A 13,107-nucleotide genomic window follows, 5' to 3' on the forward strand; every position below is an offset into this window, starting at 1 on the left:
GAAAATGGAAAGACAACATTTCTCCACTGTTACAGAATTTGGCCAACTTTTTCAATCTTTGTAAATAGACTCCTTTTTTAAATAGCTTGAAAGCAAAAATATTTCACTCCAATATGTAAGTCCCCACTTGTTCTCCATTTACATGGGTCTCACCACACTTGTACAACCCTTCTTTAGAATAGGAAATAATTAAGGTTTCTGTGGTGCTTCACGCCATTCTTCAAACTCTCCTGCTGGCTTCTGCAAACTAAATGTGAATTTAGTACACTTGACTGAGAAGCCCAGAGATCAATGTTTCTGAAACCATTACAGAAAACACATGGAGGTGCAACAGAAGCCCTCTCACATACCAAGAAGTCCCAAAGACAGCACAAGCATTCAAACAAGAGAATGTCTATAGGGAGGTTTACAGACCCAAATTCATGTTGGAGAGATTATTCAACAGTTTCAGTTGAATTTCAGTCCAACAGACTGAAAATATGGGTTTAAACTATTAATTACTAAGGTATTAAAAGGTTGGCTACTGCTTTCCTTTTGGTGCCAGGTAAAGCTCTCAGAACGATGCTTTAAGTGATAAGGCAGAAAAATATCAAGTTCCCAGACTTTTTCTGGAGAGTATTATTCAACAGGATCATGATTTCTCACACTACTTTTTCTATCTGTGTCTAGCTTGCAAAAATTAAGGATATGCATGTGTGATGTTTCAGCTGAGGAATTTAGAAGACTGCTAGAAAAAGAACAGCTCAACAATCTGTTGAAAACAGTAGATGAAACTCTACTGACTTCAACAGCAGCACACACTGAACTTCCCTTGGTACGTAACATGAAGCACCAGTATAGCAGGACCGACAGCTCAGTGATAAAAGTCTTACCTGTGTCTGCAGTGTGAAGCATCAGCCAGCGGATTGCTACGTTGCAGTCTCGCAGGCAATTCAGCAGCTTGGGAATATTGTCCAGCACCAGCTCCTCCCTCAGACAGCCCTCTTTGAGAAACTGCTGCACCTGAGTGTGCACTCGCTCGGTGACTGCAGCATACCTACTCGCCTTAGAAAATACACAGTTTGTGTCAATATAATCCTTGCACCAAATGGAATACATAATGTACGATGTGGCTACGGCTTCTCAAGAACTTAAAGGGCACAGATATCAAAAAAGCACTATAAAACCTATAATCATTACCAGTAGATAATATGATACGCTCCAACTGCAGGACAAAGGATGCAAGCTAAATTTTAAAGCAAAGAGGGAAGCATAATGTTTCAAAAACACAGACTTGTAAACTTCTTATATACATTTATGTATTCTCTAGAAATCATTGCTAAAAATGGTACTAATATTTTATTGTCTATTGAGAAAGAACAACAACAACGATCTATTCCAGAATGGAAATACTTGTTATGAGTTAATTGTCAGTTCTATTTGGCAAACTTCTTCCCTAAAGACTAAGGAAAAATGTCTGCTCATACTTCCTAAATTCACTAGACAATATATAATACAGTTCTGATTAGACACTTCTATGTGTTCTTTCCTGAGCACTGAGGTCAGATTCTAAGGAGGTATTTAGCTATCATCAATCCAGCAAAATGCCCCAATTACTATCCTGCTGCACACAAACAGGTCAATATCACTCACCTGTTTTTAGGCATGGAAAAAAATGATTTCCTATAGAAAGAACTAACTGCATTGCATGATGCAACATTACGGTATCATTCTTGTAAATAAAATGCTTTTTCAGATTATTGCTTAATTAACCTGGGAGGCCCCATTTAAAACTGAGTGCCACACTGCCAACATAAAGTTATTCATAAAATAACTTCTGAAACCATTAACTATGAAAGATCAAACACCATAGTCAACTTAAGACACCCTAATACTGAACAACATGGTGATGAGTGCTAGCATCTATTCAATTCTGCCACAACTCTGAAACTTTTAGGGGAAACAAACACTGCAAGAGGAATTGAAACAAGCAATGCTGTGAAGACCAGATTTTGAAACCCTGAAGTATTTTCAATGCAAAGTTATGTACTCAAAGTACTATATGTGAATTCAATACAAATAATTGTATTCAAAAGAAAAAGAACCATACATTAATGATGTCATATAATACACTTGAGATGTCCACACAGCTTGAACCTTGCTAAAAATATGGAATTCTGGCTTAGGTACCTGCTCTTTGACATTTGAAAGATCCAGCGTGTAGTTGAGGGCAGTTTTAGCAGCTTTGTAGGGTTCCCATGCTTCTGCCAGATTTACAGTGATTCCCATGTAAATGCTAATGACCTAAGGTTGGAAGCAGAAAACAAGAAATTGCATTTATATTTTTATTAAGAAGATGATGACATACTTTTCATTTAGCAGTAGGAGTAGAAAGCAGTATGTTGTGGGTATGAATATGAGATAACTAAACTTTTTTGGCAGCTGTACGCTTTACTCCACCACCTTTGGAAATCAAGGAGGAAGAAGACTTTGAAATGAAAGGCACACATTTAACTAGAGGCTTAGTTCAGAAAGCAAGCTGACAGTTGTTTCAGACACTATGAATGATCCTTGGCCTCTATGGTTTTGCTCCCATGAACTTATGATTTCTTTATCATTTCCATTATGCTATGCAGGAGACTGACAAAAACATCTGGGGAAATGACTATGATAGAGGAAAAAAAAAATCTGAATTAATCCTACTCTAAGGACACCCAGAGGACAAAACTGCAATGTAATGCATCTTCTGTGGTGAACACAAACGGAAGGAAACCGACTCCACACTGTGACTTTTAAGGAGCACAGAGGAACTCATTTCAGAGCCCTAGCCCAAATTTGAGTGTGATGAAAAATACAGAACTGTGATTGAAATACAAGTGTTTTTAAGATATTTAATGAAAAATGGAAGTCTTGGATTACTTACAGATTAAGGATATTAGAGCTGTGGCATTATGAGCTTTGTTACACTATTGCTCCAATATTCCTCCATCCAGGAGTAATCACACCCAGGGGATGCTGCCAGCCTTTAAGCTCTTCTGACAGTGTCAAAAGGAAGCCAGTAAAAGGCAAATGGGACACTGGTCTGCTGATATGAGGACCCCTCTCACACTGCAGAAGTGAAGCTCATTACTTCCTGCAGCTGACAGTTCCTTAAAAAGCTACAATTCAACTGCCAGAAAGGATGTGAAACCAGCCAGACTCAAATATTCTGCACAATGCAGCAAACTCATCCATACCTGATCACAAGAAGACAGGTGTTGACTTAAAATAAGTTTGTACTATGAAGTCAAGTGAATAAAAACACTGTCATAATAAAAAATGAACAATGTCCATTTCTCACTTCTAAAATAAGCTCGCAGTTTTTCAGAAATTGATGGGGTTTAAAATCTAGTAAAATACCCAGCTATTACACTTTCTTCCCTCCTTCATTCACTGTTCCACTAATGGTGCAGAAGAATACAATTTGAAACCCACAGAGATACACAAATCAATTTATAACTTCTTTGTGAAGCCTGATTCCTTTTGATACGGACTGCCTGGGGACTCTTGTTACATGCCTGCTGATTACAGTAGCATTTTTTGCAGACTAGGGCTTCTGGATGGAAATCCTAAATCTCAACAGTGAGACACACAGTAATTCTATTTTGATCACTGCATCTGAAAAGGTCTATAGAAATACACAGTGAGACAGGTTTTGCTTCTGAGTTATTTGGATAATGGCATGAAATGAATCCTTGGAACAAGTTTTCCAATAACATCAGCATGGAGGGGAACTGTTGGAGAGCAGGACTGCCATTCAGAGCAGCCTTGACAAGCTGGTAGAATTCACCAGCAGAAACCACATGTAGTTTAATAATGATAAACACTAAGTCCTGCACTTGGGACAAAACCAAACCCTTGCAACAGCACGATGGGAACTGACTGCCTATGTAACAATCCTGCAGAGAAGGACCTAAGTGTCCTGGTGGGCAAACTGAACACGAATCAGACATACAGCCTTACGACAACAAAGACGAACCATACACTACGCTATGTCAGCCACACTGCAGCCAGCAGGCTGAGGGAAGCGATTAATGTGGTCCAGATTTGGGCTCCTCAGTATGAGAGAGACATGGACAAACTGGAGTGAATCACATAGAAGGCCACTAAGACACCTGTGGGACCCACCATGTAAGTAGAGGCTACATGAGCTGGGTTTGCTTAAGCTGGAGGAAAGAAGACTAAGGGATGTGACTGCAGTCTTCCGCTGCCTAAAGGGAAGTTGTGAGTAAGACAGAGCCAGATTAATCTCATAGTTAACAGAAAGGGGCAACAGTCCCAAGCTACAGCTGAGAGTGATTCAGCACAGCCACAGGTGCCCACAGAGGTCACAGATTTTAATTTTACATATTTTCAAAATAACTGGATGAGGCCCAAGGAACATTAGAAGCTAGCCCTGCTGTGAGGAAAAGGCTGGACTAGGAGATGCCTATATTACCTTCCAGCCTACATTTTTCTGTGATTCACTTTATCACAATGGTATCAGAGTGATTGATTTAAACATTTTAGACAATAACTGATACTTTCAAAGGGTAGCTTTTCACACTTATCCAGAAAGTTTCACTCAGACCGTTTCATTCTGAACAAAGTAAAATTTCCCCAGAGAAGTATCTATTCTAGTTTTTGGACATTATTATTTTCTATAATGCATGCTGTAAAAAGAAGGTAAATTGTTCCTATAACATTAAATCCAGGAAACAGTTTTAAAACAGAACTATTTTTTACCCAATTATCTGGAAAGTATTTATCCACAATCTCTCTCATTTTTGCTTGTTGAGTGTGAAGAATAGAAGGGTCAAAATACAGTATCACATAGAGCATAGCAGCCTGAGTAGCCAGGGCAGTGCTGCGGTGTTCTGGTAATGGATATGCAGAAACCTAGGAAAAGGGAACAAAAAACCCAGAACATAATATAATGAAACATAAATGACTTGAAAACATTATGGGGCACATTAAAGAATATAGTTATAGATACCAGGAGGCAAGGAGGATACGTGGGTAAGCTGGACATGCTTACATATGCAGCTTTTTTACCAGATATATTTTACAGAATATTAAAGTTGACTGTGTAGATGGCTGATAACCTTAACAGGATATAGTAAGTACTATGCTGTAGATGAGGCAAAAGAGGGATGAACCAAAGAGCTTAAGATGAGTTGAAAGGAGCCAAGTTAGAAATAAGTATTTTGTAACAACTGGGTATGTTTAGTTCATCTCAGATGGAAACAAGTATTCGTTTAACTGAAGTAGTAGGCAAGTAGGATGCAGATAATTTGATTAATCACCAATTCCATATAACAGCAAGATCAAAAAGATTCAAATTATCAACTAAATTTTAATTTAAAAGATACATAGGATAATATATTAAAAGACGTCCATGCTAACAAAAAGAGTTGGCATAAAAATCATACTCAACACATAAGGATTTGTTACTAGGAAAACAGTTCTATGCTTTTATTTAGTAATGTTCTACTTTTCTTTAATTTTTCTTGGTTATTTATTAGGTTGTTGAGACTATTAAGAAAAAACAGAAGGTTTCTGCCCACTGCCATCAAGAATAAGCTGCAAGTATCAAAGGAGATAACACCTCAGACGTAACATAATTTAGTAAAACAGGCTGTATTCAGTTTGAGTTGAGCTGGAGATTTCTACCCCACTTTTTGTACTACATTTGGAAAAAGTACCTAGGTTATCATCATGCTTTGTATAGAAACAATCATGTTTTTCATAATCAACTGTAAGCACTACAAAATAAAAATCACAAACTCTAATATTATTTTAATACAAAGGCAATAAGCCAACAATATTATATAGAAAAGAGTAAAAGTCATGTTGATCTAAGTAAGATTTCTAGGTTAAGTACTTTACGAGAGCGCAGTCCCACAAGCACTCCAGTTTCCTACCAGAGACACAGATTATGTCATAAAATGGGCTCTCTTCACAACTTGCTAAGTTCTTTTTTTTTTTTGTTTCTAGAACTCTGCACATCTGAAAAACTTCTTACAGTACAATACCTGAAAAGGCATTTTTTTTTCCCTCTTTGAAGGTTAATTAATGTCTATCAGTAGTATGACAGTATTTTTGATAAGGTCCCTACTTTTAAATTATTACTCCTGCCTAAAGACTTAAGCCTTTGTTTATTTCTTACAATCATTCATTAATCTTCAAATGCTGGTTTTCTGGCATCTATAAACTGCTTCAGTTTTCCAGGATTCACTAAAAATGTGCCAATAATTACAGAAAAGATTGCTTGTCCATGCTAAAGACTGAAACCTACTCAAAAGCAAGATCTTTGTTAAAGATCTCTCAAAGGAGTCATATTAGAAGACACTGTAAATATAGTAGCTATTACTCGTACTTTGCTTCAATTTTTGTTTTCTTTTATTAATACAATTTTCATAGTTAAGAACTGCAATATCAGTGTTCCTTTTTAAACACACTGTCTTCTAAGGGATGATGAATCTCTCTGCAGTAGGTAAAAGAATCTCTGAAGGAATTTGTTATTAAGAATGGAGAAGCATTTATGATTTAAAGACATTAAATAAAAAAGTTTCTTTTACTGTAAGATTGGCCAAACATTGGAGCAGGTTGCCCAGAGAGGTTCCACAGTCTGTACCTCTGGAGATACTCAAAACCCAACTGGATGCAGTCCTGGGTAATCTGCTCCAGCTGATCCTGCTTGAGCCAGGGGGTTGGACTACGCGTTCCCATGTCCCTTCCATCCTCCATGATTGTGATTTATTTTTTTCTGGGCTTGCAGAACTAAGCTGAGAAACCATTTTATATTGTTTTATATCCCCCTTTTATCTCACATTAACTTACCTGGTTGTAAATGTCATCTGATCGTAAGCGGCCAATAACCATGCTAATGAATGTTTCACTTATGGGTACTCTGCTGAAGTAACTCTCGGGGTAGTTTGGAGGTCTTTTAGCTCCAGGTTGGCTTGAGTATCCAGTGCTTCGAAGCAATTTACAGATATCATCTAAATTGGAATCGGCAGAGGACCGGGCTGCACTGTTTTACAAAAGGAAGGAACAAAAATTGAGCTGTGTGACCTAACCATTTCCTCTTCTCAGCCCCCCCTTGTAACCACACCCTTCCTCCAAGAAAATGATCAGACTCCAAGGTCTGGGAGATTTTTGGTTGTCTACTCCATGAATATAATGTTCATCACCTTACAGTAGGACACTGATAAATGTTCATACTGGCATCCCAGATAAGCACATAAAGCACAAATAGAAAAATGAACCTTATTCAGGAACAGAAACAAGTAGCTTTATATTCAGAGGAGGAGTCTGGTTGGTTTTTTTGTGGTTTTTTTTTCTTTTTCTTTTTTTCTCTCCATTTCTGAATTCCCCTTGTTGATCCACTTCTGCATTCCAGAGTTAAGGAATCCTCTCTCATTATATATGGAGAGGTATAAACATAGTCAAAGAAGCACAGGAACAGGATACCTCTTTTGCACTGATACTCTTTAAGAACCTACCCGTCATATAATGGTGCTGTCAACCTACCCTGAAAACCTCATTATTAATTTGACTAATCAAGCACTGTAACTACAAGAAGTAATACATTTGTCATCTAGATACTCAGGACTTCTCACCAAGATTTGTTGATACATTTGAGAACCTGTGATACTTTCATAGCTGGTACTTGCAATGTTAAAGCTTCAACTGAAAGTTTGTCAGTGGACTTCAAATTTCTATTGTGACAGCATGAAAAATCTGTTGCTCCAGTTTTGCAGCTAGACCTAGAAAACCAGCTGATGCAAGGAGTTCTGTTAACATGCAGAGAGCTCTGCAGAATTATCAGAGTCTATATCTGTATGGTCAGACAGTCAGAAAGTTTCTGATATTTCCATTATCATAATTCAATAACCTAGTTAACTGAATATACTGCATGTTACATCCTTTCAGTCTCAAATGCTTCTGAAAACCAATATACATTACCTGTATCTGTAGTAGGAAACCAACATTCTTTCTCTGACTTCTCCTTCAATCTTCTGGTCAATGACCAGTAGCATGACTCCATATAAATAGAGCGCTTCACACTGTTTAGAAAAAAGAAGAACAAAGGCAAGAAATCACATAAATGCGATTTTGTAGTAACATGTAAAGACAAACACGTACTGGCAAACTAACCCAACTTCAACTGTGCAGTCAAAACAATATGACAAATGGTGGGCTGGATGCTTTTAGTCTTTGTCCTCCTAAAAGTGAGTCATAGCATTTCCATGCATTCAGTAAATGTAAATCTTTGTCTAGTGGCACTAAACTAGTTGATTCATTCTGTACTATTACAGAACTGTTCAATACTTACTAGAAGCTGTTTTCCATCTTCATTAAGGAGGACTGTTTCTAATGTTTGCTGAATGTAAATTCCTTCATTGAGGTCATCTAAGTATCTAGGAATTATAACAAAGAGTTGGTCATTGACAATCCTGCTCTCAAATCCTGTTTCCTCAGAACTCAATTAGCCAATTTTCTCTGAAAGTCAACAGACAAATAAATTATAACAAAGAGTTGGTCATTGACTATCCTGCTCTCAAATCCTGTTTCCTCAGCCAATTTTCTCTGAAAGTCAACAGACAAATTAGAACATTTCCCTAGTACAAGCAGCATGGAGTTTTTCAGATAAAGGAGATGCTCTACTACGAAATGAGAGGCTGGAACTCCTAGCTAGAGCCAATCAGCTGGCAAAGCCTCCTGCCATATCCTGACGATGTATGTGAAAAACACTAGAGGATACTCTGTAATTTACAGCTAACATCCTCTTGCAGATGGATGACAGCCTGAGAAGAGTGTACTGAGAAGGCTTCCACTCCAAAATTTAGTAAAACTGTCATTTCAAGTTACCTCAAAAATATCTCCTGGAAATACCATAAATTTATCTCAATTGCAATTTGGAAGGTAGACCTAGAGACAGAGTATGTTCATCTTGATTAACAGAAGATTTCTTCCTATTAAAGGATTTTCCAGTAACGCTACTTACTGAACATTTAATCTTTGAACTAATCTTTTCATGTAAGATTAATAACAAAAACAATTCTTACAGTTAAGATCCTCTTTCTTAGAGTATTTCATGAACCTGTCATATTATTTTTTACAGCTAAAAGTAGGAAATGTAATTTTTCAATGGATTTGCCATATTCTCAAGTTCAGGAAAATAATGCCAATGACACTTAAAAAACCCTATCAATATTTGTTTTGCAAGAGTATAAAAAAAATTAGTTTAATAATACAGTTTCCTTTTATTAAAAAAATCTTCAAGATAACCTCCAAGAGAAAGAAGAAAAACTATCTCTAGATTACAGTTGAGGAAGTGAGGCAGAGAAGTTAAATTTTTCAAGACGTATATTAAGCTAATAAGCAACAGCAGGAGCAAAAGTTAGTGCTCAGTCCAGCAATCCAGGTTTCCAGGTGAATTCCACATGAATATGCTTGAACAGCAAGTGTGTCGGATCTCTAAGGAAAAAGTTTCTCATTATTAAGACCAAACAGTACTCTAGTCTTTAAGAAAACCCATATGTATTTAAGATAACATACCTATTTAAATCTACAATGTATTTATGTACACTCTGAAAAGCTAGATAAAATCTTGTCAAAATTTCAATGTTGTTTTCACGAAATTCTTCATCTAAATCCAGTAACTCAGGTTTGGCTTCCAGTTTGCCTTCACAAGTCTCAGGCCCCTAAGAAAAGAAATTCATCTTTAGAGACAATATTTGACTTTGACCTCTACTGTGCTTCTCTCCAGTAGGACACAGAACATGTAAAACCACCACCATGTGCACAATGCCAGAATTAACATTTCTTACTAAACCAAGGATGTGTAGTTTTCCAAGCTGCTCTGCGATTGAACACTGATTTCATCGAGATCAGTTTTACAATTTGTTACAATCTACAATGATTTTAATTATGATTTATCCTTTGTAACCAATGGAAAAGAATAGTTAATGCTTTGGGTAAAGCCCCAATGCATCTGAAGCCACTGTGTGCTTTTTGTAGTGCTAACTATCCCCCTGCTGGAATTCTTTCCTTTGCACATTTGAGCTGATTGATTTCTCAGGTAGAAATCATAACATTGAGGCCTCACAGACCTTAGTGCCTTCTCATACATTTAAACCACTTGAAAGTATTAGACCTGGGTTTTTCATTGTGGGTTTGGGTTTTGGTTTGTTTGTTGTTTTTTAACAGACTGAATCTAGCTCAACGCCAGTCCCCCAAATTAATTCAGAAACAATGTCATTAACAACTGAGTGAAAAGGGTTGGGATGAAAAGCCTGACTTCCTTAAAGCAACAGTGCAAACTTTTCTAACCATTTACTGCTGTCAACATTTCTCATAACCATCATTTGGTCTTACCATCATCACCAAAATGAAAATACTGTTAATGTTTAATTGAAAAATATTATTAACATTTAATTAAAAATACTCTTAACGTCATTCCACAGACCACTTACGACAGCATGAGATCATGGCTTTAAAGGATTTAGTCAACATGAACTCCATAAAAATAGCTTAAAATGGTTAAAACAAAATATCAAGCTTAATACCCATCTGACATTTTTTTTTGTGGTTTTAAAAATGCTCTTATGCTTCTCTTTTTGCACAAAATGTCTACATAAAACAAAGGATAAAAGCAGGTCCCAACTATGAAGTTCAAATGCACAAAGTAAACAGCCTGAATTTTCAAAATCTGAAATCACATTAGGTAATTCTAAGAATCATACAGAAATGGTGCATTCACAGTGAAAATATCTGTAAATTCACTAATCTCTGCTTTATGTTTTTAATGGATTTTGGAGTGATTACTCTGAAATGAAGCAGCACTGTTGTGCTTCCTTAACACTGAAAAAATCTTACAATTTCAAGGATAATTGTATTTTTCACCAATTATACCTATCTGCTTTTAAATTTTCAAGTAACTTGTGTAAAAAAAAGACTTCTAACAAGCACTTAGATCTAAAGGTATCTGGGAAATCATTTGTGGTCAGGGTTTTCAGTGTTCAAGGCTCACAGTTAGCCTCCTTGCTTTGTTATTAGCACTTCTTGTGTTAAGCAATTCAGATAAAGTCAGATTAGATAGTCTCTGTAGTTGCTTCTTAATCATGCTGGAGAATGACAGAGGGAAATAGGTACTGCAAGAAACTTAATTTTGTAAGGGAAATAAAGGCTTTTCATGGACACTACTCTTTGATTTATTTGTTTATTCAGCACATGTGACAAGTCCAGTGAATGAACAATCACAGTACTGTGAAACAGGAAAACAGAAAGCAGTTTTCATGGCTGCAAAGAATAAGCCACAGATAACCAAAGGAAGATGGGCATAGTGCCCACAGTACTGCTCCAAAGGAGAACAAACAGGCTCTGCACAGGCTCAGAACCTGCTGGTGAAAGTATTAATTTGAAGTTTCTGCAGGAAATAAATAATAAGAATAATAGTAGTAATAAATAATAATAATACTAACATAATCATGTTACATAATCAGTAACCATCAAAGTTCACAGGCCAGACAACTCATCAAACATTCTGAAAGGTATAATTGGGACTGCTCTTGAATGCATTTAAATGCACTTAAAACTGCCACCTCCTTCTTGCCCTGAAACTCTCAGTGCAGGTACCGGTTATAACTACATTCTGCCTCGGGGTTTAAGCACAGAACCTTCCCTAGACTGTTTCTGCTCACTGAAATGAGTAAGATGAGGCTGAGTATAATCAGAAGTACATAAAATACAAGATGGCCCAGAAGTGGAACATTAGCCTGCAAGCATATCCCAATAGCTATCTCAGTTCAGTGAATTTTTGGTAAAAACTAAGCAAGTAAGAAGTCATGATAGTCAATTCTGAAGAATACTAGTAATAAACACAACAGTCAGGAATGGCTGTTTCATAACCTTGAAGCATCTTCATGCAGGACAGCAATGCTTTAAGGAGAAGACTCAGCAAGCAAGAAGTCATGATATTCTGAAGAATACTAGTAATAAACACAATAGTCAGGAATGGCTATTTCATAACCTTGAAGCACCTTCATGCAGGACAGCAATGCTTTAAGGAGAAGTTTAACAATAAAAGGATTTACCTTAAAATAACTGAAATCAAATATAATATCGCCATACTTCTGTTGATCAGCCTTGTCCTTTAGCCTGAAAACACCAGGAATAAATTCTGAAAGTCTCAGAAGTTCTGCAATGATGGCATTTCCACAGGAGACAATTCGAAGAATTGCTTGACCACAGAGATTGTTTTCAGCTAGAAAATCAACCATTGTGTAGCTGGACGTGACAGAGCAGCAGAAGTCCTGCAGTCAGATTCTGATTGTTAGTCTTCAGGTTATTTGAAGAAGAAAGTCTGATGAGAAAACTAGCTGTTCCATTAATAACCTGCAAAAATAAAACCACATACATTTAGAGTGGTTCAGATTAATATTTCTGATAGCTTAATCTACATGGATTTTTAAGCATCCTCCCAAATCTTTCAATTTATGTAATCTAAATTATCTTCAGCTTTGTGAAATGAAAAAAATGCACATACACTGTGTCTGACTCAGTCACCCCTGTGACCAGGCAAGGAAAACATGACCTTTTGTGCCAGTAAAGTTGAAGAGAACTACTGAAGAATGGAACAATCACAGATAGTGAAGCAATTGAGACCATGCAAGGAGATAGCAGTAAGAAAAGCAAAAACACTTTACAAGGCGTGTTTATAATAGCCACTTCAAAAATACAACCAAAGTGACTGTAACAGGCTTTAGCAACAAGGGAAAGTTTTACAGCAAATGGAAACACAGCTCCATTCCTTTATTTATTGCTGAAGGGTTTGCATCTGTGCTGTGGTTGTGTTTCCTGGTCACAGTTTTATCATAGAAGGAATGGACCTTGTATTGACATGATTCACAGAATCATAGAATGTTGAGTTGAAAGGGACCCACAAGGATCATCGAGTCCAACTCTTGCCCTAGCATAGGACAATCCCAAGGTTCAGACCATGTGTCTGAGGGTGTTGTCCAAACGCTTCTGGAATATTGTCAGGCTTGGTGCCATGAGCACCTCCCTGGGAGCCTGTTCCAGTGCTCCACCACCCTCTGC

At 37.0% G+C, this 13,107-nt stretch overlaps 1 protein-coding gene across 1 annotated transcript in view; it reads right to left on the minus strand.

Moving 5' to 3' along the window:
• The window catches only part of WASHC5 (WASH complex subunit 5), a 28,198-nt gene extending 15,800 nt beyond the window's left edge, over nucleotides 1–12,398 (minus strand). The window contains exons 1-8 of the mRNA XM_010162845.1: nucleotides 12,102–12,398; nucleotides 9,565–9,710; nucleotides 8,339–8,423; nucleotides 7,969–8,069; nucleotides 6,841–7,033; nucleotides 4,744–4,896; nucleotides 2,170–2,283; nucleotides 873–1,044 (exon numbers count right to left, since the gene is read on the minus strand). Coding sequence (XP_010161147.1) covers nucleotides 873–1,044; nucleotides 2,170–2,283; nucleotides 4,744–4,896; nucleotides 6,841–7,033; nucleotides 7,969–8,069; nucleotides 8,339–8,423; nucleotides 9,565–9,710; nucleotides 12,102–12,287 — 1,150 coding nt within the window. The 5' untranslated portion in view covers nucleotides 12,288–12,398. The remainder of the gene's footprint in view (nucleotides 1–872; nucleotides 1,045–2,169; nucleotides 2,284–4,743; nucleotides 4,897–6,840; nucleotides 7,034–7,968; nucleotides 8,070–8,338; nucleotides 8,424–9,564; nucleotides 9,711–12,101) is intronic.
• Between the last annotated feature and the right edge of the window lie 709 nt (nucleotides 12,399–13,107).

The sequence above is a fragment of the Antrostomus carolinensis genome, unplaced genomic scaffold (genome assembly GCF_000700745.2).
Source record: "Antrostomus carolinensis isolate BGI_N321 unplaced genomic scaffold, ASM70074v2 scaffold530, whole genome shotgun sequence".
In the NCBI taxonomy this organism is placed as follows: Eukaryota; Metazoa; Chordata; class Aves; order Caprimulgiformes; family Caprimulgidae; genus Antrostomus; species Antrostomus carolinensis.